The sequence below is a fragment of the Lepidochelys olivacea genome, assembly GCF_965140295.1.
Source record: "Lepidochelys olivacea isolate rLepOli2 genome assembly, chromosome: 9".
Lineage (NCBI taxonomy): Eukaryota > Metazoa > Chordata > Testudines > Cheloniidae > Lepidochelys > Lepidochelys olivacea.
In genome coordinates this window covers 54,901,009-54,928,461 of record NC_140419.1, presented here as the reverse complement: position 1 = coordinate 54,928,461, position 27,453 = coordinate 54,901,009, and the positions used below count along the sequence as shown (strand labels likewise).

At 46.1% G+C, this 27,453-nt stretch overlaps 1 protein-coding gene across 1 annotated transcript in view; it reads left to right on the top strand.

Moving 5' to 3' along the window:
* Positions 1-215: 215 nt before the first annotated feature.
* ING5 (inhibitor of growth family member 5) overlaps positions 216-27,453 on the top strand; it is a 53,308-nt gene continuing 26,070 nt past the window's right edge. Inside the window, exon 1 of the mRNA XM_084639226.1 lies at positions 216-735. Coding sequence (XP_084495352.1) covers positions 699-735 — 37 coding nt within the window. The 5' untranslated portion in view covers positions 216-698. The remainder of the gene's footprint in view (positions 736-27,453) is intronic.

Genomic DNA, 27,453 nt, shown 5'->3' with positions numbered 1-27,453 from the left:
GTACGTGCCTATCGGCAGCTACACGGGAGAAGGCCCACTGGCGCCGGGGGCTCTGTCCTTAGACGGAGGGCTGTGGGGGAGACACTGTTGCGGCCCCGTTGCTCTAGACTGGGGTGGGGGAAGAGTTACTGGCTGTCACTGTCCCGGGCTGGGGGGGGAGGAGAGGCTGTCACTGTCCCGGGCTGGGGGGGGAGGAGAGGCTGTCACTGTCCTGGGCTGTGGCTGGGTGTGTGAGAGGCTGTCACTGACCCCGGGGTGGGGAGAGGAGAAGCTGTCACTGCTCCGGAGGGGGAGGGGTTAGAGGCGGTCACTGCCCCAGGCTGGGGGCTAGTTACAGGTTGTCATTGCCCGGGGCTGGGGAAGAGGGAGGCTGTCACTTCCAAGGGCGGGGCGGGCTACAGGCTAGCACTGCCCAGGGCAGGGGTGGAAAAGAGGCTGAAGGGAAGGTGGGTCTGCATGAGAGAAGGCTAGTGGCGCGCACATGCCGGTACCACCTCCCAGTCCCTGGGTGATACCTGCCCCTTCCTGCTTTGGCGCCTATGCCGTTGCCCCGCCTCCTTATTGATATACAGCTGGCGGTGTCCCGGGCGGCCAATCAGCGGCGGCAGCTCCTGAATATGGAATGAGGCCGGGGCTGCGGCCCTTGTCATGCGGGCCCGAGCGACCGGGTAACAACGCGGCAGGGAGCGGGACACAAGATGGCGACAGCCATGTACCTGGAGCACTATCTGGACAGTGAGTGGCGGGCCCGGCGCGGTGAGCGGGGCGCCAAACCCCCTTTGGAGGGAGAGGGAATGGGGACAGGCGCCAGGGACGGGGCGCCTGCGGAGGGAGGGTCCCCAAGGCGGGGCGGGCGGGGGTACTGGAAGGGGGGAGCGGACGCGGTGACACCGCCCAGCTTGGGAGGGGTGGCCCTTGGAGCGAGTGCTGTTGTTACCGCAGCTGGCTGCGGGAATTACAACTGCGTCACTCTCCTGCGGGGGGCGTGGCCTTGTGTGCGTCATCAACCGCGTCTTTTGCTTGTGTCATCTTTAGGTGCGGAGGGCGGGAGTAGTTCAATCTGTTCTCTTTAGTGCCCCTCCCTTGTTCTGGGCGCCGCTGTTTGTTCTCTGGACTGCCCTTCCCTGCCCCAGGAGCCTTCCCCATCCCCCTGTCTCCGCTCCCCCTCCCATCCCCAGGGTGCTGACACCCACACCGTGGCTGCCTCAGCTCTCCTTCCTTTCTTTATGGATAGGGACCAACCAAATTCATGGCCATGAAAAATGTATCACAGACTGTGAAATCTTGTCTCCTGCTGTGAAATCTGATGTTTTGTGTGCTTTTAGCCTACTCTACACAGATTTCATGGGGTAGAGCAGCATTTCTCAAATGGCGGGTCGTGACCCAAAAGGGAGTTGCAGGGGGGTACATAGTATTGCCACTCTTACTTCTTCACTGCCTTCAGAGCTGGGCAACCAGAGAGCAGCAGCTGTTGGCTGGGCAACCAGCTCTGAAGGCAGCGTCCTACCAACAGCAGCACAGAAGTAAGGGTGCCAATACCATACCATGCCACCCTTACTTCTGTGCAGCTGCCTTCAGAGCTGGGCGGCCAGAGAGTGGTGGCTGCTAACTGAGGGCGTAGCGCTGCACGCTGCAGCGCAGAAGTAAAGGTGGTAATACCATGCCGTGCCAGCCTTACTTGTGCGCTGCTGCCGGTGGCAGTGCTGCCTTCAGAGCTGGTCTCCCAGCCAATTGCCACCAGTCTACAGCTGCCACCAGTCTACAGCAGTACTGTAACTCCCCCTACAATATTCTTGTGACCCCCCCACACACACACACACCAACACTCCTTTTTGGATCAGGATCCCTAGAATTACAACCTTCTGAAATTCAGATATAAATAGCTGAAATCATGACATGATTTTTTAAATCCTATGACCATGAAATTGACAAAAATGGGCTGAATTTGGTAGGGACTTACTTACGGGGCTGCCCTTGTTCCCCAGCTCCCCCTCCCCATGGGGACTGCCACAGCTTCCCCAGCCTATGGGGGGGCTTGTTATGTTGTGGTATGCAGTCCACACCATTGAAGAGTTGTCACCTCTTATTCTAAAACCTTAAGTTCCTTAAAGGTTTACCACTGTAGCTTTCTGGCTGGGATGCCCACAGTCAGCAACAAGCATGCTCCCTGTGTCTGTGTGTTGGGCAGCCCTGGTCCAATGCTTTGAATCCAGGAGTCTGGCTACAATACCAGACTTCCACCAGTATTGGTTAACAACTGGTAAGGTGATGCAACACTCTCCCCAGTCCCAAATTTCTCCAGAAATATGTGTTCTAAAATACCCAATCCTGACCTGGAATAATCGAAGGAATGGTAAGGTTTGTTGCTCTTTTGAAGAGTCAGTATCCAACAGTTTGTTACTTTAAGTAGTTACCAAACAGTTCAGTTCAACAGCAATGGGTTGATTTAGATTAAAAATAAAACAAGAATGCAAGTATAAGAACTAAAGTCAGAAATGGTTACAAAAGAAATAAAGATAAAACATTTTCTAGTAACTAAAATCTAACAAGCTTGGTTCCAGGTAAAATCCTCACCACATTTCCGTCAAGATGGCTGACCAAATCCCTGCGTCAGACTCTATCCCCCAAAGTCAAAGGGCTGGTATCTTTTGGCACGTCCACACTATCAAATTAAGTTAACCAAAGTGATGTACAACCAAAACAGAAATTGAATCAGTTTTACACGTCCACATTGTGTTCCTTGTGTCAGCTGAGCGCACCCTCACCAGGAGCGCTTGCGCTGATTTAACTGCCAATGTGGGGCATTGTGGGATGATTTCTGAAAGGCAGCAACAGTCAATGTAAGCAACACAGTGTCTACGCTGATACTGCATCGACGTAACTACATTGACTTAAGCGTTATTCTTCTCGCAGAGGTGGAGTTATTAAGTAGGGCAAGTTACATTGTTGGGAGCTACATTTTAGTGTAGATGTGTAGAGTTAGTTTGATGTAAGCTGCCTGAGTCTTCTTTGGTGAAAGATAGATAACTTGTGGGTTGTTCCTCTTTTATAGTTTAGTGAACCTTTGAAATAGATTCTTCCCCTTTATAAAGTTCATTCAAGCAGTGAGGAAGGCAACATGCAGTCTCCTGTGGCTCTGTGGATGAGGGGAAAGCAGTCGACGTGTTGTTCCTTGACTTTAGCAAAGCTTTTGATACGGTCTCCCACAGTATTCTTGCCAGTAAGTTAAAGAAGTATGGGCTGGATGAATAGACGATAAGGTGGATAGAAAGCTGGCTACATTGTTGGGCTCAACGGGTAGTGATCAATGGCTCCATGTCTAGTTGGTAGCCGGTATCAAGCGGAGTGCCCCAAGGGTCGGTCCTCGGGCCAGTTTTGTTCAATATCTTCATTAATGATCTGGAGGATGGTGTGGATTGCACTCTCAGCAAAAAGAAAAGGAGTACTTGTGGCACCGTAGAGACTAACCAATTTATTTGAGCATAAGCTTTCGTGAGCTACAGCTCACTTCATTGGATGCATATTGTGGAAAGTATAGAAGATCTTTTTATACACACAAAGCATGAAAAAATGGGTGTTTACCACTACAAAAGGATTTCTTTCCCCCCACCCCACTCTCCTGCTGGTAATAGCTTATCTAAAGTGATCACTCTCCTTACAATGTGTATGATAATCAAGGTGGGCCATTCCCAGCACAAATCCAGGGTTTAACAAGAACATCTGAGGAGGGGGGGTAGGAAAAAACAAGGGGAAATAGGTTACCTTGCATAATGACTTAGCCATTCCCAGTCTCTATTCAAGCCTAAGTTAATTGTATCCAATTTCCAAATGAATTCCAATTCAACAGTCTCTCGCTGGAGTCTGGTTTTGAAGTTTTTTTGTTGTAATATCGCAACTTTCATGTCTGTAATCGCATGACCAGAGAGATTGAAGTGTTCTCCGACTGGTTTATGAATGTTATAATTCTTGACATCTGATTTGTGTCCATTTATTCTTTTACGTAGAGACTGTCCAGTTTGACCAATGCACATGGCAGAGGGGCATTGCTGGCACATGATGGCATATATCACATTGGTGGATGTGCAGGTGAACGAGCCTCTGATAGTGTGGCTGATGTTATTAGGCCTTGTGATGGTGTCCCCTGAATAGATATGTGGGCACAGTTGGCAACGGGCTTTGTTGCAAGGATAGGTTCCCGGGTTAGTGGTTCTGTTGTGTGGTATGTGATTGTTGGTGAGTATTTGCTTCAGGTTGGGGGGCTGTCTGTAGGCAAGGACTGGCCTGTCTCCCAAGATTTGTGAGAGTGTTGGGTCATCCTTCAGGATAGGCTGTAGATCCTTAATAATGCGTTGGAGGGGTTTTAGTTGGGGGCTGAAGGTGACGGCTAGTGGCGTTCTGTTATTTTCTTTGTTTGGCCTGTCCTGTAGTAGGTGACTTCTGGGAACTCTTCTGGCTTTATCAGTCTGTTTCTTCACTTCCACAGGTGGGTATTGTAGTTGTAAGAATGCTTGATAGAGATCTTGTAGGTGTTTGTCTCTGTCTGAGGGGTTGGAGCAAATGCGGTTGTATCGCAGAGCTTGGCTCTAGACAATGGATCGTGTGGTGTGGTCAGGGTGAAAGCTGGAGGCATGTAGGTAGGAATAGCCGTCAGTAGGTTTCCGGCATATAGTGGTGTTTATGTGACCATCGTTTATTAGCACTGTAGTGTCCAGGAAGTGGATCTCTTGTATGGACTGGACCAGGCTGAGGTTGATGGTGGGATGGAAATTGTTGAAATCATGGTGGAATTCCTCAAGGGCTTCTTTTCCATGGATCTAGATGATGAAGATGTCATCAATATAGCGCAAGTAGAGTAGGGGCGTTAGGGGACAAGAGCTGAGGAAGCGTTGTTCTAAGTCAGTCATAAAAATGTTGGCATACTGAGGGGCCATGCGGGTACCCATAGCAGTGCCGCTGATTTGAAGGTATACATTGTCCCCAAATGTAAAATAGTTATTTGTAAGGACAAAGTCACAAAGTTCAGCCACCAGGTTAGCCATGACATTATCAGGGATAGTGTTCTTGACGGCTTGTAGTCCATCTTTGTGTGGAATGTTGGTGTAGAGGGCTTCTACATCCATAGTGGCCAGGATGGTGTTATCAGGAAGATCACCGATGGACTGTAGTTTCCTCAGGAAGTCAGTGGTGTCTCGAAGGTAGCTGGGAGTGCTGGTAGCACAGGGCCTGAGGAGGGAGTCTACATAGCCAGACAATCCTGCTGTCAGGGTGCCAATGCCTGAGATGATGGGACGCCCAGAATTTCCAGGTTTATGGATCTTGGGTAGTAGATAGAATATCCCAGGTCGGGGTTCCAGGGGTGTGTCTGTGCGGATTTGATCTTGTGCTTTTTCAGGGAGTTTCTTGAGCAAATGCTGTAGTTTCTTTTGGTAACTCTCAGTGGGATCAGAGGGTGATGGCTTGTAGAAAGTGGTGCTGGAGAGCTGCCGAGCCCTGGGCGCCCCATCATCTCAGGCATTTGGGGAAAATGTATACCTTCAGATCATGGAAAAGAACATTGGTCAAACTGGACAGTCTCTACGTAAAAGAATAAATGGACACAAATCAGATGTCAAGAATTATAACATTCATAAACCAGTCGGAGAACACTTCATAGAATCATAGAATATCAGGGTTGGAAGGGACCTCAGGAGGTCATCTAGTCCAATACCTGCTCAAAGCAGGACCAATCCCCAATTAAATCATCCCAGCCAGGGCTTTGTCAAGCCTGACCTTAAAAACTTCTAAGGAAGGAGATTCTACCACCTCCCTAGGTAACGCATTCCAGTGTTTCACCACCCTCCTAGTGAAAAAGTTTTTCCTAATATCCAACCTAAACCTCCCCCACTGCAACTTGAGACCATTACTCCTCGTTCTGTCCTCTGCTACCACTGAGAACAGCCTAGAACCATCCTCTCTGGAACCACCTCTCAGGTAGTTGAAAGCAGCTATCAAATCCCCCCCCATTCTTCTCTACCGCAGACTAAACAATCCCAGTTCCCTCAGCTCTTCCTCATAACTCATGTGTTCCAGACCCCTAATCATTTTTGTTGCCCTTTGCTGGACTCTCTCCAATTTCTCCACATCCTTCTTGTAGTGTGGGGCCCAAAACTGGACACAGTACTCCAGATGAGGCCTCACTAATGTCGAATAGAGGGGAACGATCACGTCCCTCGATCTGCTGGCAATGCTCCTACCTATACATCCCAAAATGCCGTTGGCCTCCTTGGCAACAAGGGCACACTGTTGACTCATATCCAACTTCTCATCCACTGTAACCACTAGGTCCTTTTCTGCAGAACTGCTGCCTAGCCATTCGGTCCCTAGTCTGTAGCAGTGCATGGGATTCTTCCATCCTAAGTGCAGAACCCTGCACTTATCCTTATTGAACCTCATCAGATTTCTTTTGGCCCAATCCTCCAATTTGTCTAGGTCCCTCTGTATCCTATCCCTGCCCTTTGGGCCATTTCCAGCACAAATCCAGGGTTTAACAAGAATGTCTGAGGAGGGAGTGGGTCACTAAACTGGGAGGAGAGGTAGATACGCTGGAGGGTAGGGATAGGATGCAGAGGGCCCTAGACAAATTAGAAGATTGGTCCAAAAGAAATCTGAGGAGGTTCAATAAGGATAAGTGCAGGGTTCTGTTCTCAGTGGTAGCAGATGACAGAACGAGGAGTAATGGTCTCAAGTTGCAGTGGGGGAGGTTTAGGTTGAATATGAGGAAAAACTTTTTCACTAGGAGGGTGGTGAAACACTGGAATGCGTTACCTAGGGAGGTGGTAGAATCTCCTTCCTTAGAAGTTTTTAAGGTCAGGCTTGACAAAGCCCTGGCTGGGATGATTTATTTGGGGAATTGGTCCTGCTTTGAGCAGGGGGTTGGACTAGATGACCTCCTGAGGTCCCTTCCAACCCTGATATTCTATGATTCTATGTGTCCATGTGAGTATTTTGCCATATGTTTTTTCGCCTATTGAAAGCTTAAGAGGAAATAAAACAAAAGGGAAAGATTCAAGGGAGTTTGCCCAAATCTTACCTTCTGAATCTCTCGTCATATGTAACTTTCAGTCCATGGGTCTGGCTGAGCTGGCAAGTGGCAGCATGACATGAGGAGACTTATCCATATTAGAGAAATGAGTCCAAATAAAAATATATTGTACTTGTGTAGCTCCAAAGCAGAAGTTTTGTTCCTTTGCAAGTTTAATTACAACTTTTTTTAAAAAGGAGTGCAGAACTGGCATTTAAATTTCTCTGCTTCCTTGAAGCCATAGAATTTAGAGGCTATTTTAAAAAAAATAAATCCCCCTATCCCCCAAAAAATTCAGTCTCCTGGTGAGGGAAGTTTCTTGCTGGGGTTGTCTGCTGAAATTATTTAGTTCCTTCCCCCTCCAGTGTAATTGGATGAGCATGAAACATGTACTTGCCTATCTCCTTCCCCACTGTGATAGTGTGAGGTTTGCTGCTACCCCTTGTTACCCAGAGGGATCTGTTTATGTGATAATGTAAATACATTCTCATTGTCTTTGAAAGTACCTAGGCTCCATACCAGGTGGAAAAACTACAGTCCTTTGTCTAGGATGGAGTATCTCCTGCATGGCTGGCAAACAAATTTTAAGAGTTATAATTTCAGTTTATGTCCATAATTTTGCATCACTTGATTGCACCTACATTACACAATTATATTAATCAGTGAGTTATGAGCTTTTCATTGGCACCTTGCATGACACTTACCAGATATATTTCATGACATTGAACAATTGGTACAGTAGAACTGGTTAAGCCAGCTGCAGTTCATTACCAGCTATCTGGGTGCCCCCTTGCTCTTGGGTTATTCTTAATGTCACAGGGTTACACTCCCTCTGCAATAGCAGTCCTAGTTCCCACAGCTTATATAGGGGCTGCATAATAGCAGTCTTCAGCGACTTGCAAGGCTGCCATAAAAAAGATGCAGAAAAGTTGTTGCCTTTTGCCACATAGGGCAGGACAAGAAGCAGTGGGTTTAAACTACAGCGTAGTAGATTTAGATTAAATCTCAGGAAAAACTTCCTAACTGTAAGAACAATAGGACAATGGACCAGACTGCCTCAGGAAGTCTGGGAAGCTCCTTTACTGGAGGTTTTCAAAAAGAGGCTGGATAACCATCTGTCTTGGATGGTTTAGATACAACAAATCCTTCATTTTGGCAGGGGGTTTACTCCGGGAGGAATTCTGCACCAAAAAATTAAAAATTCTGCACACAATATTTTGAAATTCTGTATATTCTATTTGTCAAAATAACACAATATAATCATGCCACTTACAATTATTTTGTTAATGTATGTCTGTAACAATACAGACAAAAAAAATAAAAAAAATTCTGGTAAATTTTTTTGGACAGATTCCTTACTAGGCATATTAATACACAATTTTGCATAAGTCATTTAAATTACAATACAGACCTGTATTTCCTGCACCTGTCAGAAGCAGTGCAAAGGCTTTGGGGGAGGCAGGGGTAATGGAGGAGCTGAGGGAGAGGAAAGGAGCCTGGGAGTGAACCTGGAGGGTGCTGGGTGTGGGTGGGAGGTTTTCCTTTGGGGTTGGGGTGGTATTGTTATGGTGTTGGGAAGCCTCCCCCATGCCGTCCCTGGCTGACCCCAAGCCTCTCCCATTCAGTCAGGCACGTCTGCCCCTGTCCCGACACCCCCCATCTCCATCTGTCTCTGCAGCCATCCTCCCACATCCCCAGGCTCAACGCTGTCAGCCCACTAGCTGCTGAGCCCATGCTCCAGTCTGTCCTGTCCCCCCACTAGCCATTCTGAGCCTCAGTCTGTGACCCCCCCCCATCAGCCCTGCGTGCCCCACTGTAACAATGCTGGTTCTGGTGGGACCCAACTGAGAGTGCCAATTCAGGACAAATTGCTTAAAGCAGGGCAGTTACAGCCCAAGGCTGTGGTTTCTATGCACGCCAAGGCAAACCAAACCAGCCAAACAGAGAAGACTTTGGTTTTACCCCACTGGCTAACCACAAGTCACACAAGCAATTCCCTTAGACACTCCAGTTTCCCAGTATCACCATCAGTGCCACTCATTATGGGGACAAATGGTTATGAAAACCAATACCCCAGTAAAAGGAAAAGGGTTCTTTCTATCCCAAAGGACCAAGCCCCAGACCCAGGTCAATATACAAATCAGATCTTACCCACAAATCACACTGCTGCCAATCCTTTAGAATCTAAAATGTAAAGGTTTATTCATAAAAGGAAAAAGATATAGATGAGAGCAAGAATTGGTTAAATGGAATCAATTACATACAGTAATGGCAAAGTTCTTGGTTCAGGCATGTAGCAGTGGTGGAATAAACTGTAGGTTCAAATCAAGTCTCTGGAGTACATCCACAGCTGGGATGGGTCTTTCAGTCCTTGGTTCAAATCTTCAGTGTAGCAAAGTTCCTCCAGAGGTCAGAAGCAGGATTGAAGACAAGATGGAGGAGCTGCAGCAGCTTTTTATATTCTCTTGCCATGTGGTCTTTCTTTCTTTGTTCCAAAGACAAGCTGTCCATCACATGGCATGGCAAAACCTCAGAGTTCTGTCCATAGGCACCTCCCTGCATACCTTGCTGAGTCCCAAGGCGTGTCTGCCTTCTCTCAATGGGTCAGTTGTATAGCTGATGGTCCTTAATGGGCCACCAAGCAGACTAGGCAGAGCTGACACCAACTTGCCCGGGATGTCACCCAGAAGCATAGCATAAGTTTGAAATACAGCCAGTATAGTGCCAATATTCATAACTTCAACTACAAAAATGATACACACATATAGACAGCATAATCATAATCAGAAAACCGTAACCTTGTCTTAGACACCTTATTTGACCCCCTTTATATAAGATTTGGTGCCACTACAGGACCTTGGTTGCAACAATGATCTGTACGGTCCCAGATTATGTCAATAACGTCACACCCACTCTGTCCTAACCTGGCTCTGTGGGCAGGATCCTGTGATGAACTCTACACTTGGGGGAATTCTGCCGCACTGGGCATAGAATTTTGTATTTTCCTGCATAAAATGCATTTTGCCTAAGAAGTGCTGCAGTTCCATGTTTTGCTCACCAGAGGCCAATGTGGCACTAGAACAGCCGGCATGAATGCAGTTGGCTGCTCTGGTGCCACAGCGATCTCTGGTGGGCAAAAAGCAGAACTGTAGCATTTCTTATTCAAAAAGTTTTTTATGCAGGAAAATTCAAAATTATGCGAGACAGATTAATTCTGCGCATCCACAGATGCACAGAATTCCCCCAGAAGTAGGGATTAGGCTAGATGACCCTTGTGGTCCCTTCTAATATGATTCTAAGATAACAAAAAGTTTAAATAAATATGTATAACAAAGAGTGGTGGAATCCGTATTAGGCAGTGCTGGAGGCGATGGTGATAAAATCCACCTGATGAGCTTCCCAGTTGTAATTGATCACAACTTGCTGAGTGTTTTGCCTAATAAAAATTTGTTAGACCCATCTATTAAGTAAATGGATTTCAATCCTATAAGGGGCTGTCTCTACATCCCCAGTTCTTTACAGACTCTCTCTCCACCCCTCTTTATAAAAGTGTTCCTCTCCTTGTGTAGCTGTTTCTCATAGGTTGCAGGGCCACAAGGAACCCCTGCGATCATGTATTCTGACCTCCTGTATGACACAGGCCATAGAAATTCTCCAAAATAATTCACAGAGCAGATCTTTTAGAGAAACATCCAGTCCTGATTTACAAATTGTCGGTGATGGAGAATCTACCATAATCCTTGGTAAGTTATTCCAGAAGTTAATTACTCTCACTGTTAAAAATATATGCCCTATTATCAGTCTGAATTTGTCTAGCTTCAACTTCTAGACGTTGGATCTTGTTATACCTTTGTCTGCTTGCTTGAGGAGCCAATTGTTAAATATTTGTTCCCCAACTAGGTTCTTATAAACTGTAATCAAGACACCACTTAACCTTCTCTTTGTTAATGTAAATAGATAAACTCAGGGAGGTCACTCATATCAGGCACTTTGTCTAATCCTTTAATCATTCTTGTGACTCTTTTCTGAACCCTTTCCAATTTATCAACTTCTTTCTTGAACTGTGGGCACCTGAACTGGATACTTCCAACAGCGGCTGCACTAGTGTCAGCTACAAAGATAAAATAGCCTCTCTATTCCTACTCAAGATTCCTCTGGTTTTGCATCCAGTGATCACATTTGCTCTTTTGGCCACAGCATTGCACTGGGAGCTCATGTTTAGCTGATTATCCACCTCCGACCCCAAATCTTATTCAGAATCCTTGCTTCCTGCGATAGTCCACAGTCACCCAGACTCATATTGTGTGCTGGCACCTGTCATACCAAATGATCCAGATTGCTGTATATCAGTTACCTGTCTCTTCATGGTTTACCATGCCCCCATTATTGTGGGTCTGTGACCAGGGTCCAAAGGGGGGGGCCACACTGAGGTTACTCAATTAGGGCAAACTGCAAAGAATGGAGCAAACAATCCCCAAAACTGGTGGTTATTTTAATACTTAGATTAACCAAGATAGCAACAAAATGGTTTCCATAATAGCTTACTGGTTACACAGAAGCCAAAACACAGTTCCCTGAAAAGCAACCCAGCCTTTGGGCTCCCTCCCAGACAGCCAAGTCAAATATGAAGGTTCTATCACAAAGGATTGGACACATTACCTCCCAGGTTAATATTTCAGATTTTACACAAATACACACTTACAGCCAATTCTTATTAACTAAACTAAAATTTATTAAAAAAAGAAAAGAGTATTGGTTAAAAGACCATTATACATACAGACATGATTACAGTTCTATCAGTTTCATACTAGAGATGGTGAATTTTGGAGTTGCAAAGATTTCTTAGAATAAGTCCACAGGTTCAGTCCAATGTTCCATACCAGGTTGATCCAAATTAAATTGGAGACCTCAGTCTTGTAGCTCAATGCGTCCCCTTATAAAGGATAAGCAGATTTGAGATAAAAAGGATCAGAACCCAAGAGTCCTTTATTCAGTTCCAGGCCTCCTCTTGACATCACGGTGTCCTCAGGTGAACAATAGGCAATCATCGCAACTTTGAAGTAGACCTATTTCCTAAACATCACTAGTAATGAGCTACACGGATTAACATAAGGCTATTGCCTGTCTTCCACCATTTGCAGGTGATATGCTATATAATTCAAAGAGAAATCAATACAGTAATATCACTGTATTTTAAAAAAAACGAGGCGTACTTGTGGCACGTTAGAGACTAACAAATTTATGCCCAAATAAATTTGTTAGTCTCTAAGGTGCCACAAGTACTCCTCCTTTTTTTGCTGGTACAGACTAACACGGCTACCACTCTGAAAACTGTATTTACAATTCATTTAAATGTTAAGATCTTTTGATTTCAGAATTAACAGAATACATACAGCATAGACAGGAACTGTTAGATTACATTGTCAACCTCTAACAATATATATATAAACACTCAAATTATCTATCAATATGTAATAGGTTGAATCTGGATCAATTAGCCTGCAAGCTGCTCCTTCCTGGCCATGTGTCAGAGTTATCTGCAACTTTTATTAGTGATAATTTTATGTTTTCTTCCAGGTCATTGATAAAAATGTTAAATATGATTAACATTTCCATCTAGTAATGGATCAGTACCATTGTTAGGATATCTTTTGTACCCAATACACTTGAAAAACTCCTCCTTTTCCTCAACTCTGCTGACTATAGATTTCTCCCTCTGTCCCTTTTTGTTTCCTTTATAAACCTTCTATAATTCTTAACTTCTGATTTACATTCATTATTGTCAGCTTCACCTTACTTCAGTTTGTTCCATTTAAAAAAAAATTGTATAGATGCCTTCACTTCTCTGTAAACCAGGTCAATTATTTTAAATCAGTAAGGCCTTTTCCTTAATTATGACATTTTGGGCTTCTAGAAAAGTGTCCTTAAACAATTCCCTATTATTATTCACATTTTCCTGATTAACTTTTTCCTTCCAGCTGATTTGGCTCACAGTTGTTTCATCTTTGTGAAATTGGTCCTTTTAAAGCACATATTACTGATCTGGACTTCATTCTGTTTGCACACTATAAATTTTGAATTTGTGAGTTTGCTTTTCCTGGAAGTTTTTGTGGGTTTCATCTTCTTCTCCAGAATTTGGAATTTCAGATTGAAAAAGAGGAAGTGACTCACCTTGTGCAGTAACGATGGTTCTTTGAGATGTGTCCCTATGGGTGCTCCACTGTAGCTGTCTGTGTGCCCCTGTGCCTCTAATCAGAGATTTTTGGTAATAATGTCCCTCTGAGCCCACACATGCGCCCTCCCTCCCTCATGGTTTGCCTCGAGGCTATTTAGCACTGCACGGGTGAACCCCCCTTACTTCCTTCTCTACCGCAGAGCCCTACAGAGAACTCCGAAGTAGTGGGGAGGAGAGCGGGTTGTGGAGCACCCATAGGGACACACATCTCGAAGAACCATCATTACTGCACAAGGTGAGTAACTTCCTCTTCTTCTTCGAGTAGTGTCCCTATGGGTGCTGCACTGTAGGTGACTCCCGAGCAGTACCCACCACTGGAGGCTGGGACTTCGGAGTGGAGTCTTTTACTACAGAGAGCTCTGTGGAGTCAAAGATGGTGTCAGCAGCCAAATCTTTAGTGATCGCATAATTTTCTGCGTAAGTATAGGCAGAGGCCCAGGTCGTTGCTCTATAGATTGCTGAGATAGGGGTATCCCTACGGAATGTGATTGAGGTAGAAACTGACCTCGTGAAGTGCATATGGACTCTGGACGGAAGCAAGTTGTGCCCTTGATAAGTGATTAATGCAATTAGAGACCCTTTTGGATAGTCTTTGAGCCGATATCACAGAGCTTTTGGATCTTTCTTTGGACAAAAGGAAGAGTTTAGGGGATTTTGTGAGAGATTTAAGTTACCAGTCTGCCTGTGGCGTCAGGTGAACAGGCTGAGGCCGCAGGATTTTTAGGGGATGAGATGAAGGAGCACACCAAGTGACTAAGTTTAAAGCTTTATTAATAAAACAACAGCGGTGAGTGCTGGGTTCTCCCCACGTCGCTCAAAGGAAGGAAGAGAGCGTTAGTGCCCAAGCCTGTGAGTGCTGTGGTTTTTTTACATTACTTAAAGGGAGGAAGAAAGCGTTAGTGCCCGAGCCCTTGCCCACTTTTATACTTACACATGCACAACCCAGGGCTGGCCAAGCCCGGGTGTAATGTAAGAAGAAGACGGAGAAAGGTGGACGAGAATTCTGTCCTGTGCACAGGCTGTCCAGGGTCTGGTATTGATCTCCGACTTGTTTTGGCTTTTGAGAGGATTTTTAAGCCCTGGGTTCTTCTGGGGGCATTTCATTTAGGGACCTTTGTTTTCCATGCTTTTTGTACCAGTTTAAACCAGCTTTTTGCAGCTTTCTGGGGTTGGAATTTAGGTTCCCGTCTTTCTTGGCAGGTAGCAGAGAATCTGTTGTGTGCAGTGACCTTGGGCTGGAGTTAGCTTTTTATTTTCGGACCTAGCTGAAGCGTCGAGTTAACCCGTTCCTTTCTCCCTTCCTCTCCCTTCAGCCTCTCGCAACCTGCAAAGGAATCTTGTGAGGGGTTACCATTTAGGTTTTTACCCTCCCTCTGACACGGTGGCTAGTGTTACCGTTGGCCTCCTACACAAACAGCAATATAGCACAAACAAAATTGTGAGGGCAGCAACAATTGCATAGACCAGCCAGTAGTGGCTTTTGGCTTTATTAGTAACATAGCTTAGCACATTTTTTTGTTGGCGTAGATGCCCCATCTGGATGGCTGTGGCAAAGGTAGCTTTTTTTAGATTAAATGTGTGCTGCACCACTGTAAAGGAGGAGGCATTTGTGTGGAACATGGTTAGTTGTTTCCAGGTGTGCGTTAATAGAAGAAAAACATTGGGTGTGATTTATGAAAAATTAAACACAATATAATTAGAAACATTAACACTACTTTGGATAACAGCGGGCCAATGCACCGAAAAATTTTGCGCTTGAAATTGGAACCGCAAATTGAGGGGCACCCTGGGGTAGGTGGTCCTCCAAACACACACGGAGGTATTGGTAAACAGATGTGCTTTGGTGGGGGCATATTTTGATGCCTCCCCTTCCCAGCAGATATGTTGACCCACTTTATAAACCGGCCTGGTATTGCCTTTTTTATATATATTATTTGAGGGGGCTTTATAGTCCATAGCTACCAGATTTTGCCCTTTGCAATTTATGTGTGCTGATAGTTAGGGGCTGCAGTCAGCGCATACTGCATAGCCTTGTCATTGGAGGGAGCCGCCTTCCACACGTTACGATGGACCACCCAGTTTTAGAGTCTTTTTAAAGGCCTGGCTGGATTTTTATAGCAGGGGCCCACACTTTTTTTATGGGGCCAAAGGCCATGAAGGAGCAGGCTATGCCTGTGCAGTTTTAGTAAGTGAGCCTTTAGGAATAGCGAAAAGGCCATTGCTTTTGGGGAATTTCTGAGTGGGAATGGATTTCCCTGGGCCAGGCTTTGTGGAGCAAATTTTTTTGGATGCCACGGACTTCTTAGATTAAATATTATTGAAGCTGGGAGCACACAGAATTTTAAGCTAGATGGTTTTTGGCCTTAATTAGTCCCCACAAGGTGTCCCGCATGTGGAGGGCCAATTTGGCAGTGTGTTTGAGGGTGGAGGTGGCCACTGTAAGGTGAGTGAGATTTGCATTTGTGACCAGCCCCATGGCCTTTTTTAACTGTTTTAACCGTTGGTTTTTAATGGCCCCTTGCTGAATATTTTAAATACTAGCTGTTGTATTGGCCCCATCCCACAAGGAGTTTACTAAGGTTTGCCTTTTTGTGGGGGACAAGGACAACGTTTGCCTAAGGAGGGCAACTTGCAGGGTGGTCCCCCTTGTACAATTAGGAAGGAAGGCAGGGACCTGAAAGTGTGTTAGGGGCAGGTAAATATTTAAAGCTCCCAAGGTGGCATTAAGGAGGATTTAGCGTTGAGTGGCTGCTTTTTATTTGGTGGCCGGTAACATCTGCCACCACCACTGGTGGGGGGGAGATGTGGAGGTGCTTTTTTAGAGTTGTTTTTTGAAGACTAGGGGCTAAGCAGAGAAGGCTACAATTTAAAAGGGATGCTGGAAATTGTTTGGGGCATGTAATATCTACCTTTCCACACTGGCGGGATGTTTGTGTGGATGAGTGAGTGATATATGTGATATACCAATATTTGGAACTGTGGGGGTTAGGTTGAACCCTACACCATTTGGGGTCCAACATTGCAACCACGTTTTGATGCTAACTGTTAATGTGAAGCATTAACTTAGATGGCATATTGAACTTTTTTATGACATTGAAAACCTTTTTATGTACCCTTCCATCGATAGTTTACTTGAGCCATTGTTTTTAGATTTTCTTTTTAGTAAAACCATAAGCGCTGGCAGTATGGATGGAGATTTTTTTTTTTTAAAAGGTGGGGACCATTTTTTTTTAAGGGGACATAAACTTTTTGGGAGGGGGGTTTGGACGGCGATGGGACATAGTGTTGTTTTATGTGGTGTTGTCTGGCGGCGTAAGGAGCCCTTTTGGAGTAATTCCGTTTGGGATTTAATTGCAGGGGGATATGCAGGGCCAGGAGACCTGGGGCTTTTGGCAGGGGGATGCCCCTGGGAACATACCCAGGTAGTACACGGTGCCCACAATTGCCCCCAGGATGATGTGCCACAATTGCCCCCCTGCCAATGGATAACTGACCTTTTTTTTTAATTAGGGCCAGTTTTGGACAGTGGTAAAATTAACAAAAGAGAGGGAAAATGTTGGAAACCAAGGATTTTTATAGATATGCGCCACCAAATATACACTGTTTTGCTCTGACGAATTTTGCTGGCCTGAAGCAGCAAGAGTGGTTTTACCACTTTTGTTTAGGGTGTTTTTGGGCTTTTGCTATTACTGCCTTGTTTTGTTAACAAAGCAAAAAGGGAAAGGAAAAGAACATTGCAAATGCATTTATTGGGGAAACTGAGGCATGGATGATAAATTTTTAAAGTTATTAGTTGTTTTGCGACAGCCCTTTTTGGCTTTTGTTATGGATATTGTTTGCTTGGTTTAGGAGGTTACGGCAACAATATTGTGTTTAGGGATTGCTATTGCTTGCCAAAGGGCCTCCCATTCTTCTCCAGGCCACCACATGAGGAAAATGAGAACATAAGAATGGCCATATTGGATCAGACCAAAGGTTCATCCAGCCCAGTATCCTGTCTACCGACAATGTCCAACTCCAGGTGCCCCAGAGGGAGTGAACTTAACAGGTAATAATCAAGTGATCTCTCTCCTGCCATCCATCTCCACCCTCTGACAAACAGAGGCTAGGGACACCATTCCTTACCCATCCTGGCTAATAGCCATTAATGGACTTAACCTCCATGAATTTATCCAGTTCTCTTTTAAACCCTGTTATAGTCCTAGCTTTCACAACCTCCTCAGGCAAGGAGTTCCACAGGTTGACTGTGTGCTGAGTGAAGAAGAACTTCCTTTTATTTGTTTTAAACCTGCTACCCATTAATTTCATTTGGTGGCCCCTAGTTCTTATATTATGGGAACAAGTAAATAACTTTTCCTTATTCACTTTCTCCACACCACTCATGATTTTATACACCTCTATCATACCCCCCATAGTCTCCTCTTTTCCAAGCTGAAAAGTCCTAACCTCTTTAATATCTCCTCATATGGGACCTGTTCCAAACCCCTAATCATTTTAGTTGCCCTTTTCTCAACCTTTTCTAATACCAGTATATCTTTTTTGAGATGCGAGGACCACATCTGTACACAGTATTCAAGATGTGGGCGTGCCATGGATTTATATAAGGGCAATAAGATAGTCTCCCTCTTATTCTCTATCCCTTTTTTAATGATTCCTAACATCCCGTTTGCTTTTTTGACGCTGCACACTGCGTGGACATCTTCAGAGAACTATCCACGATGACTCCAAAATCTTTCTCCTGATTAGTTATAGCTAAATTAGCCCCCATCATGTTGTATGTATAGTTGGGGTTATTTTTTCCAATGTGCATTACTTTACATATATTCACATTAAATTTCATTTGCCATTTTGTTGCCCAATCACTTAGTTTTGTGAGATCTTTTTGAAGTTCTTCACAGTCTGCTTTGGTCTTCACTGTCTTGAGCAGTTTAGTATCATCTGCAAACTTTGCCACCTCGCTGTTTACCCCTTTCTCCAGATCATTTATGAATAAGTTGAATAGGTTTTTTTCCTCTGGGATTTCAGGGAGGCTTGGGGCCACCCACCAGGTATTTTGCCGTGGCCCTATAATGTTTATTTGCACTGCAGCCGAGGCACCTTTTTTTTTTCTTTTTTTGCTTTTTGCCACGCTGTGGCCCAGGCCCCAGTGGCAGCTTGGATCATGGAGAGCCTTTGGAGGTATATATATATTTTTATAATAATTATTATTTAGATAATTTTATGGGTAGCTGAAGACCCAGATGGTCCAGGCCGGTGGCTGGTTTACAATTGAGGCCCATGACACCATGACCAGAAACCTAGGAAGAAACATATGTTTTGAGCTGATTGGCATGCACTTATTTTACTTTTTTGGGCAGCTGAAGCTGGTACACTACCGGAGAGATGCAGTTTACAATGGGATACGGGCCCATCCACTTAACGTCCAAGGTGTGGGTCGCTTTTTTTAGTTTTTGCAATATTATCTTGTTTTTAATTTGCTGGGTTTGGACGTTTTTAATGACAGTGTTTTTGCGTTTAGCCTTTTTTTTTTTGTTTAAAACGGTTTTTATGGCTTTGCAGGTTTTACAGATTCCTCCCTTAGCTGGGCAGTGTACCCATTTGTAACCGTTTGGTGAATTGGCAGGTAAATTTTTTTTTTATTTTTACAGATTGCCCCACATTATTGGGTGACCAAAAAGAATATGGTAGGAGGTGTACTCAGTGCCTAGGCGGTTAGAGTTGTGTAAAGCTTCCAAAATAGTCGGCAGCTTTTGGGGCCAATTTGTTTTTGAAGTTGAGCACATTTTACGGAGGGCATTTTTAAAATTTTGGTTTTGTTTTTTTACAGTGCCGCTGCTTTGTGGCCAATAACTGATGTGTATTTGTTGCTTGATGTTTAGGGCAGCAAGCAAGGATTTAAGAACCTTTGGGTGAGAAACAGGGTTTACTGTGCCAAGCGGATGTTTGAGATCAAACTTATTTGGGACCAGGTTAAAATGTATTTTAGGGAGGGTGTGGGGTTTGCAGTATTATTGGCGCCGCTTTGGAGTATGCCTGAAAAGTCTGTGCCGCCCATACTGCTGCCAAGCACTTTTTTTTACAGGGGCTATATTTTACCTTTGGCTGCTGTAGTACTCGGGAATTGTATGCAGCCGGGATTAGCCAGCCCTCTGCATTTTTCTGGAGGAGGACGGCACCCAGCGCCTCCAGACCGCATGATAGTCGAAAGTAAAAAGGCTTGGTAGTGTTTGGGAAAGCGAGGGCCGGCACCCACAAGGCAGCTTGCTTCAAGGCGTTAAAGGCAGTTTTTTGCGGTCCCCTCCAGTGCCACTATGCCCTTTTTTTGAGCAGTGTCCATAAGGGGTGAGGGAGGGTAGCAAAGTTGGGAATGTGATTTCGAATAAAATTAACCCCCGCAAAATGGTGCACAATTGTTTCAAAGTGGTGGGTTTATTTTGCACAATGCACGGACCTTTGCCACTTTTACTAGCCTATCTTTTTCCCCCAGGGGGACTGAACACTGGACCAATTGCACTTTTTTTAACGACACCTTGAACCCAGTTTTTTTAATTTTATTTAAAACAGTTTTGGTGATATTTTGCACCTGGGGTTTTGTTTTCTTATGCACTAACAAATTGTTTACATATGAAATGACGTGGCAACGGACCTTAGGAGGCAGTTTGTTCAGCATAGCTACCACATGTTGGTGTGCAATGGAGGGGGCATCGTGGAATTTTATGGGGACTTGCATGAAGGTGAACTGTTTTCCCCTAAACTGAAACACAAAGCAGTCCTGGGAGGCAAGGGTAAAGCAAAAAAGCAATTAGCCAGATTAGTAACCGAAAACCACCTATTTTGCAGCTGCACATGGAGCAGGGCCTTGGGCATTGAGGTGACCACCAGGGCCATTATAGGGGTGCCTTGGTTTATTTTTTGGTCATTTATGGTGAGGCGCCAGGCCTGACCCCCGCTTTCAGCACCGGGAAGGTATCGTTGTTCAGGCCCTCGACCAGCTCATCAAAAGTGCTTATAAGAGGCAGTTTGAGAGGTCACGTGATGGGGTGCAGACCGTTCCCAATTTGAGCCCTGGTCCTCTTACACTGTGGCTCATAACAGCACTGAGATGGTGGGTATTGAGAAGATTGTGACTTGTGGTGTGGTTGAGAGGTATATCTTCTCTTCTGTCCCACAGTGTAGATTCCTAAGGAGTGTAACGTGCTCTGAGAATCCTTTGGGATATGGAGAGAAAATCTGTCTTCTCCACAAAGAGTTTGGCCCTTCGAACTGGAAGTCTGTAGCTCTTTGGGCAATCTAGAGAGGTGTAGCCCAAAAAAAACCAACAACCGAACCCAACTCAGTACCACTGTCATGGAGACTGGGCGGGCAGCTCTAACAGCTACATCCAGTGCTGTCTCTCGGACCAGTCTGGCTATTAACTGACCATCTCTAAGAACGGTCTGAATCTGTTCCTTTTGTGTTTCCCGTAATGTTCCAGAAACACATTGGGTTTCCCATAATTAATAAAATTGTATTTGGCCATGACAGTTTGGTAATTTATGACTCTAAACAGATGAATATGCCATCTTGCCAAGCCTGATCGTATGGAGTTGACTTGGCATCATGTTGCTTGCTTCGTGCATTAACCACATCTGCTATGATGGAGTTGGGTTGTGGATGTTGAAAACAAAGTCTGCCTCTTTGCATAGAGATATAGGGGTTTGTTTTGTTTTATTTGTTTGTTTGTCTGGTTTTTTTTTTTTACACTCTGTTGCTGGATGGTGCGATGGAGACTGGTGTCTGCCAGATGAATTTGGTAGGATCTAGCATTGCCTCATTAATTAGGAGGACAATTCTAGATGAGAAAGTGGTGTGCAGAATTTCCACCAACTTGTGATGTGTATCTGCCACCTCCTATAGGGGAATCTGCAGCTCGTCTGCCACCCTGTTGGTAAGATCCAAAAAGTTCTTAAAATCTTACCTAGTAATGAGGACTGGGCAGCACAGCCTCATCTGGGAGAGATGAGGAGAAGTGTGCTGGAGGGGTAGCTTCCTCTTCAGGTTCTTTTTCCTGTTCTGAAAAAGCTTCCTCCTGCACTGACTCAGGTGCTCTAGACAGCCAGGCTGAAGCAAACCATCTGGTGGACTCTCCCTGAGAGACACTGGGGATGGGTTCGACGTGTGTTGTACGTCACACAACAATTACAGTATGGCCTTGTGGGGGGTGAGGGAGGAAGGCAGGCATGGGCGGTGGGCTTACCTCAGGGGGCTCGTACCGCGATTGTAGGTTGGCTTGATGGAATTGGGGAGGACCCTTGTAGTGTGACAGTGGGCCACAGTGAGGGCCAGGGAAATGATCTCCTCCTGGCTAGTGCCAGATTCTTCAGTGGGTAAGGGTGACGCTGACTGGGGTATTAGCAGTATACAGCCCGGTGCCAAGAGCAATTCTGTGCTCGATATCGGGCTCGATATCGGGGTCCTCAATATCAGGGTCCTAGTACCAGGGCCAGCTGTAGGATTTTTGCTGCCTCAAGCAAAAAAATTTTTGGCCACTCCCACTTTCTTTCTGTGCCCTCCCCCCGCCCCTGGCTCCACCCCAACTTCACCCATTCCCAACCCCTTCCCCAAATCCCCAGCCCCACCTCCTACCCAGGGCGTGCCGCATTTTCCGCCCCCCATTGCTTCCTGCGGCTCCCCCCGCAACCCCTCTGCCCTAGCTCACCTCCATTCCACCTGCTCCGCTTCTCCCGCCTCCCTCTCAGGGGAGGGAGAGGCAGCGTGTTCAGGGGAGCAGGTGGAGTGGAGGTGAGTGAGGGTGGGGGGAAGCACAGGAAGTAATGGGGAGGGGTAGAGGAACCGCTCCCTGCCCCAGCTCACCTCCTCTCCACCACCGCTGCCTCCCCCGAGCGCTCCGCCGCTTGGCTTCTCCTCCCTCCCTCCCAGGCTTGCTGCCCGTGAAATATGTGTTTCACGTGGCAAGCCTGGGAGGGAGGGGGAGAAGCGGAGCGGTGGCGGCGCACTCAGGGGAGCAGGTGGAGGTGGAGCGGAGGCGAGCTGGGCTGGCGCCAGAATGCTGCCCCTAGAAATGTGCCGCCCCAAGCACCTGCTTGTTTTGCTGGTGCCTAGAGCCGGCCCTGCATGGTACCAAGTAATGGGGTTTGTGGTTCTTCCCCAACCATCAGGTCTCCAGGGTACCAGAGCTCATGCAGTACCATGGGTTCATTTGGTACCACAGAGGAGTGTCTGTGGTACGTTGTCAGTACCGATAGTTGGGCAGAGCACTCCCTAAATGAGAGTTTTGTTGTGCCCAGCACTGTTCCCTCTAAGCTGTGCGCGTGTGTGTGCGCACACAGATCTTAAACCCCGCACACATGGCGAAACTCCGGCTTTGGCGGCGGCTTTTTTTTTTGCTTTGGCGGCATCACAGAAGAAATTTTTTGCACACATGGCCTGTTAAAAATTAGAGGGACATTGGTGCCCAGTACAGAAAGTTTGTTGGTGCCACTGTTTTAGAGATGGTATGGTAATTGTCTTTCTCTGGGTACTGAGGCCACAGGTCTCCAGAGTACCAGAGCACATGTGTTACCATGGGCTCACGTGGTACCACAGAGGAGTGTCTGTAGTATGTTGTCAGTATCGATGGTTGGGAAGGTGCAGAACACTTCCTAGATGGGAGTTCTGTTGCACCTGGTACCAAAGGATTTCTCTGTGCCGCTCTTTTAGAGATGGTATGGTAATTGTCCCCTCTCCATAGGGGTCCGTACAGTTGCATGAGAGCCTAACTGTGGAAGCCCCTCAGTGCTGCCTGCAGCAGAGCTCACAGTAGGACAGAGCTCACAGCAGGAGACCCCTTCTCGGGTGCCTGCTTCAGAGCTAGGGTGTGGCAGCAGAGCTTACAGCTGTGCTTCAGAGCTGCTGGTGTCGTCCTACTGAGGTGGCTGCTCTGGGGAGCCCTACTGGCTGGCCAGCTGCTCGGAACCCATGTGTTTGGATCGGTGCCAAGATGGCCGCACTGGGGAACCCCTCTGGCTGGCCAGTAACAAGAAGGGTTTCTTCAGGTATGTTGGCAACAAGAAGAAAGCCAAGGAAAGTGTGGGCCCCCTACTGAATGAGGGAGGCAACCTAGTGACAGAGGATGTGGAAAAAGCTAATGTACTCAATGCTTTTTTTGCCTCTGTCTTCATGAACAAGGTCAGCTCCCAGACTACTGCACTGGGCAACACAGCATGGGGAGGAGGTGACTAGCCCTCTGTGGAGAAAGAAGTGATTTGGGACTATTTAGAAAAGCTGGACGTGCACAAGTCCATGGGGCTGGATGCATTGCATCCGAGAGTGCTAAAGGAATTGGCGGATGTGATTGCAGAGCCATTGGCCATTATCTTTGAAAACTCATGGCGATTGGGAGAAGTCCCGGAAGACTGGAAAAAGACTAATGTAGTGTCAATCTTTAAAAAAGGGAAGGAGGAGGATCCTGGGAACTATAGGCCAGTCAGCCTCACCTCAGTCCCTAGAAAAATCATGGAGCAGGTCCTCAAGGAATCAATTCTGAAGCACTTAGAGGAGAGGAAAGTGATCAGGAACAGTCAGCATGGATTCACCAAAGGAAAGCCATGCCTGACTAATCTAATTGCCTTCTATGATGAGATAACTGGTTCTGTGGATGAAGGGAAAGCAGTGGACTTGTTATTCCTTGACTTTAGCAAAGCTTTTGACACGGTCTCCCACAATATTCTTGTCAGCAAGTTAAAGAAGTATGGGCTGGATGGATGCACTACAAGGTGGGTAGAAAGTTGGCTAGATTGTCAGGCTCAACGGGTAGTGATCAATGGCTCCATGTCTAGTTGGCAGCTGGTATCTAGCGGAATGCCCCAAGGGTCGGTCTTGGGGCCGGTTTTGTTCAGTATCTTCATTAATGATCTGGAGGATGGTGTGGATTGCACCCTCAGCAAGTTTGCGGATGACACTAAACTGGGAGGAGTGGTAGATACGCTGGAGGGTAGGGATAGGTTACAGAGGGACCTAGACAAATTGGAGGATTGGGCCAAAAGAAATCTGATGAGGTTCAACAAGGACAAGTGCAGAGTCCTGCTAGGACAGAAGAATCCAATGCACCGCTACAGACTAGGGACCAAATGGCTAGGCAGCAGTTCTGCAGAGAAGGACCTGGGGTGACAGTGGACAAGAAGCTGGATATGAGTCAACAGTGTGCCCTTGTTGCCAAGAAGGCCAGTGGCATTTTGGGGTGTATAAGTAGGGGCATTGCCAGCAGATCGAGGGACGTGATCGTTCCACTCTATTCGACATTGGTGAGGCCTCATCTGGACTACTGTGTCCAGTTTTGGGCGCCACACTACAAGAAGGATGTGGAGAAATTGGAGAGAGTCCAGCGAAGGGCAACAAAAATTATTAGGGGTCTGGAACACATGACTTATGAGGAGAAGCTGAGGAAACTGGGATTGTTTAGTCTACGGAAGAGAAGAATGAGGGGCGATTTGATAGCTGCTTTTAACTATCTGACAGGTGGATCCAAAGAGAATGGATCTAGACTATTCTCAGTGATAGCAGATGACAGGACAAGCAGTAATGGTCTCAAGTTGCAGTGGGGGAGATTTAGGTTGGATATTAGGACATTATTAACTTTTTCACTAGGAGGGTGGTGAAACACTGGAATGCGTTACCTAGGGAGGTGGTAGAATCTCCTTCCTTAGAAGTTTTTAAGGTCAGGCTTGACAAAGCCCTGGCTGGGATGAGATAGTTGGGGATTGGTCCTGCTCTGGGCAGGGGGTTGGACTAGATGGCCTCCACAGGTCCCTTCCAACTCTGATATTCTATGATTCTATGATTCTCTAGTTGCTTGGAGGAGCTCTTTTTATGAGCCTTTCCAGGGGGAGTCTGCTGGTGGCTTTTTTTCTCTCTCTCTTCTTCTCCTCTTCAAAACTGGACCCCTTTTGAAAGGGAGTAAAGGCTCTGGGGATGATCCAGTGTCAGCACCCACCGGAGTCCCCTGCAGACTGAAGTGTTTTTTCCATAGGGAGGAGTTTTAACTTCAGCTCCCAGCTCCTGCCCCCAAATTGCCACCGAAGACCCGGACATGCCGCCCTGATGACGGACGGAGTGCCGCCCCTTTCTAGTGGCTGCCCCAGGCACCTGCTTCCTTCACTGGTGCCTGAAGCCAGCCCTGCTAATGACACAGATAGAGAAGGGACAACTGCTCATTCTGTCTGAGGCCAAAGGTGGTAGAGAAGGAAGTGAGGGGGGTTTGTCCATGCAGTGTTAAATAGCCTTGAGGCAGACCATGAGGGAGAGAGGGCACATGCGCGGGCTCAACGGGACACTGCTACCAAAAATCTCTGATTAGAGGTGCAGGGGCACACATACAGCTATAGTGGAGCACCCATAGGGACACACATCTTGAAGAAGAATGGAAATTTCCTGGTCCCAGGGACTGTGCAGAGCATTGGGAAAGTCAGGGAATAGGAAGTTGGTGCTACGCGTGCAGCCATGAGTCTGCCGCCACAAACGTGAATTACAATGCCACCTCTAATTATAGACTTACATAGTATTCCTCACTTAAATCCCATGCCCTCTGGTCATCATTGTCTGTGACAGTCTGATCACATAATCACAAATGGCATTATATGAAATGCAGCGTAGGAGCACCATCTTTGTGCTCACTATTCCTTACTTCTGAGAATTCTCTGTGTAACCATAGCAGTGCAATGTTAACTTTTTGCATTTAATTTTCTTTGTCACTTTAAATATTTTAATAGAAAAGCAAAAAGTTTCCTTTTTTCATATCAACATGAGTCACTGGTTAACTGGTACTTATCAGTATTATTAATAAATTGTGCATGTGGGGTCAAAGTCTAGTCAGTGGCCTTTGGATCTGATCATTGTAAACTACACAGCAGGGGACTAGAGGTTCCTTATTTGAGATTATATATCAGCATGGAGGAATTGCAGATGCACAATGCAATCTTGTGGCCTGAAATTAACACTGTATGTACCTCGTGTATCAAATAATAATGTAGGTGTGTCATGCCCCACATACTGTTCATGAGGTTAGCTGCATATCATGTAGCAGAATCCCTCCCATTTGGAAAAGTTTGCAAATGAGTGGTGTGACGGGTTAGCCCCCCCATCCAGGATGCCACCTGATGTGCTGGGGTCCCATTGTTCCACCAGCCTGGATTTCTTCATCCTATCCTAGCTGTGCCAGGCCCTCAAGCCTTCTCTGGCACACACACACTCAGGTAGGTACACACCCAGCTGCAAATGGACACAGAGACACTGAGCTCTGTGTGGGAGGAATCAGCTTAGGGATTCACCCAGGACTCGTACATACCCCCTTTGGGGAGTAAACCCAAAATAATATTGTCTTGCACTGTATAGAAAAATCTGCACAGCACAAGCTCATAAAAATCGCCCTCTACCTCAATGTGGAAAGAGATAGGCACAGCTTTTCACTCCCCCCGCCCCCGATATGAATTGCACAAACTGGGCTATGGTATAAACAAGAAATAAGTTTATTAACTACAAAAGGTAAATTTTAAGTGATTATGAGGAATAGCAAAAAGAACAAAGCAGATTACTGAGCAAATAAAATAAAACATGCAAACTCAGTTTAATACACTCAAGACACAGATTACAAAATGTAATTTCGCACTGTAAATATTGTTTTAAGCACGTTGCAGAGTTTCTGTAGCTTAGAGTTCCAGTTGTTTCTTTTTACAGACTAGACTCCTGTCTAGTAGACTACACTACACAGCTTTTAGCAACATGGCTGTGTCGCTACAGCCGTGACACTAGAAGTCGTGCAGTGTAGCTGCTGTTTGTCTGCTCTCCTGACAGAATTTACACCCCCAATGAGCGGCGTTTGCGTTGCTGCCGACCACGTGCTGTTCACACTGGCACTTGTCGGGACAAAACTTTAGTCTTTCGGGGGGAGGATTTAACACCTCTGAGAGACAAAAGTTTTGTTGTTTAATTGCCAGTGTAGACATAGCCTTAATCTGGACTCAGCCCTTCCCTTTCTCTCAGCTCGGCTCCTTTGTCTCTTCAGGTACCTTAAGCAGTCTTTCTTCTTGGGCAGGAAGGCATTGGAGAATAGTCCTGTTTGTCTTACTCCCCTGCCTTAAATAGAATTTACATAAGGCGGGAAGCCTTTGTCTCCAGTGGAAAA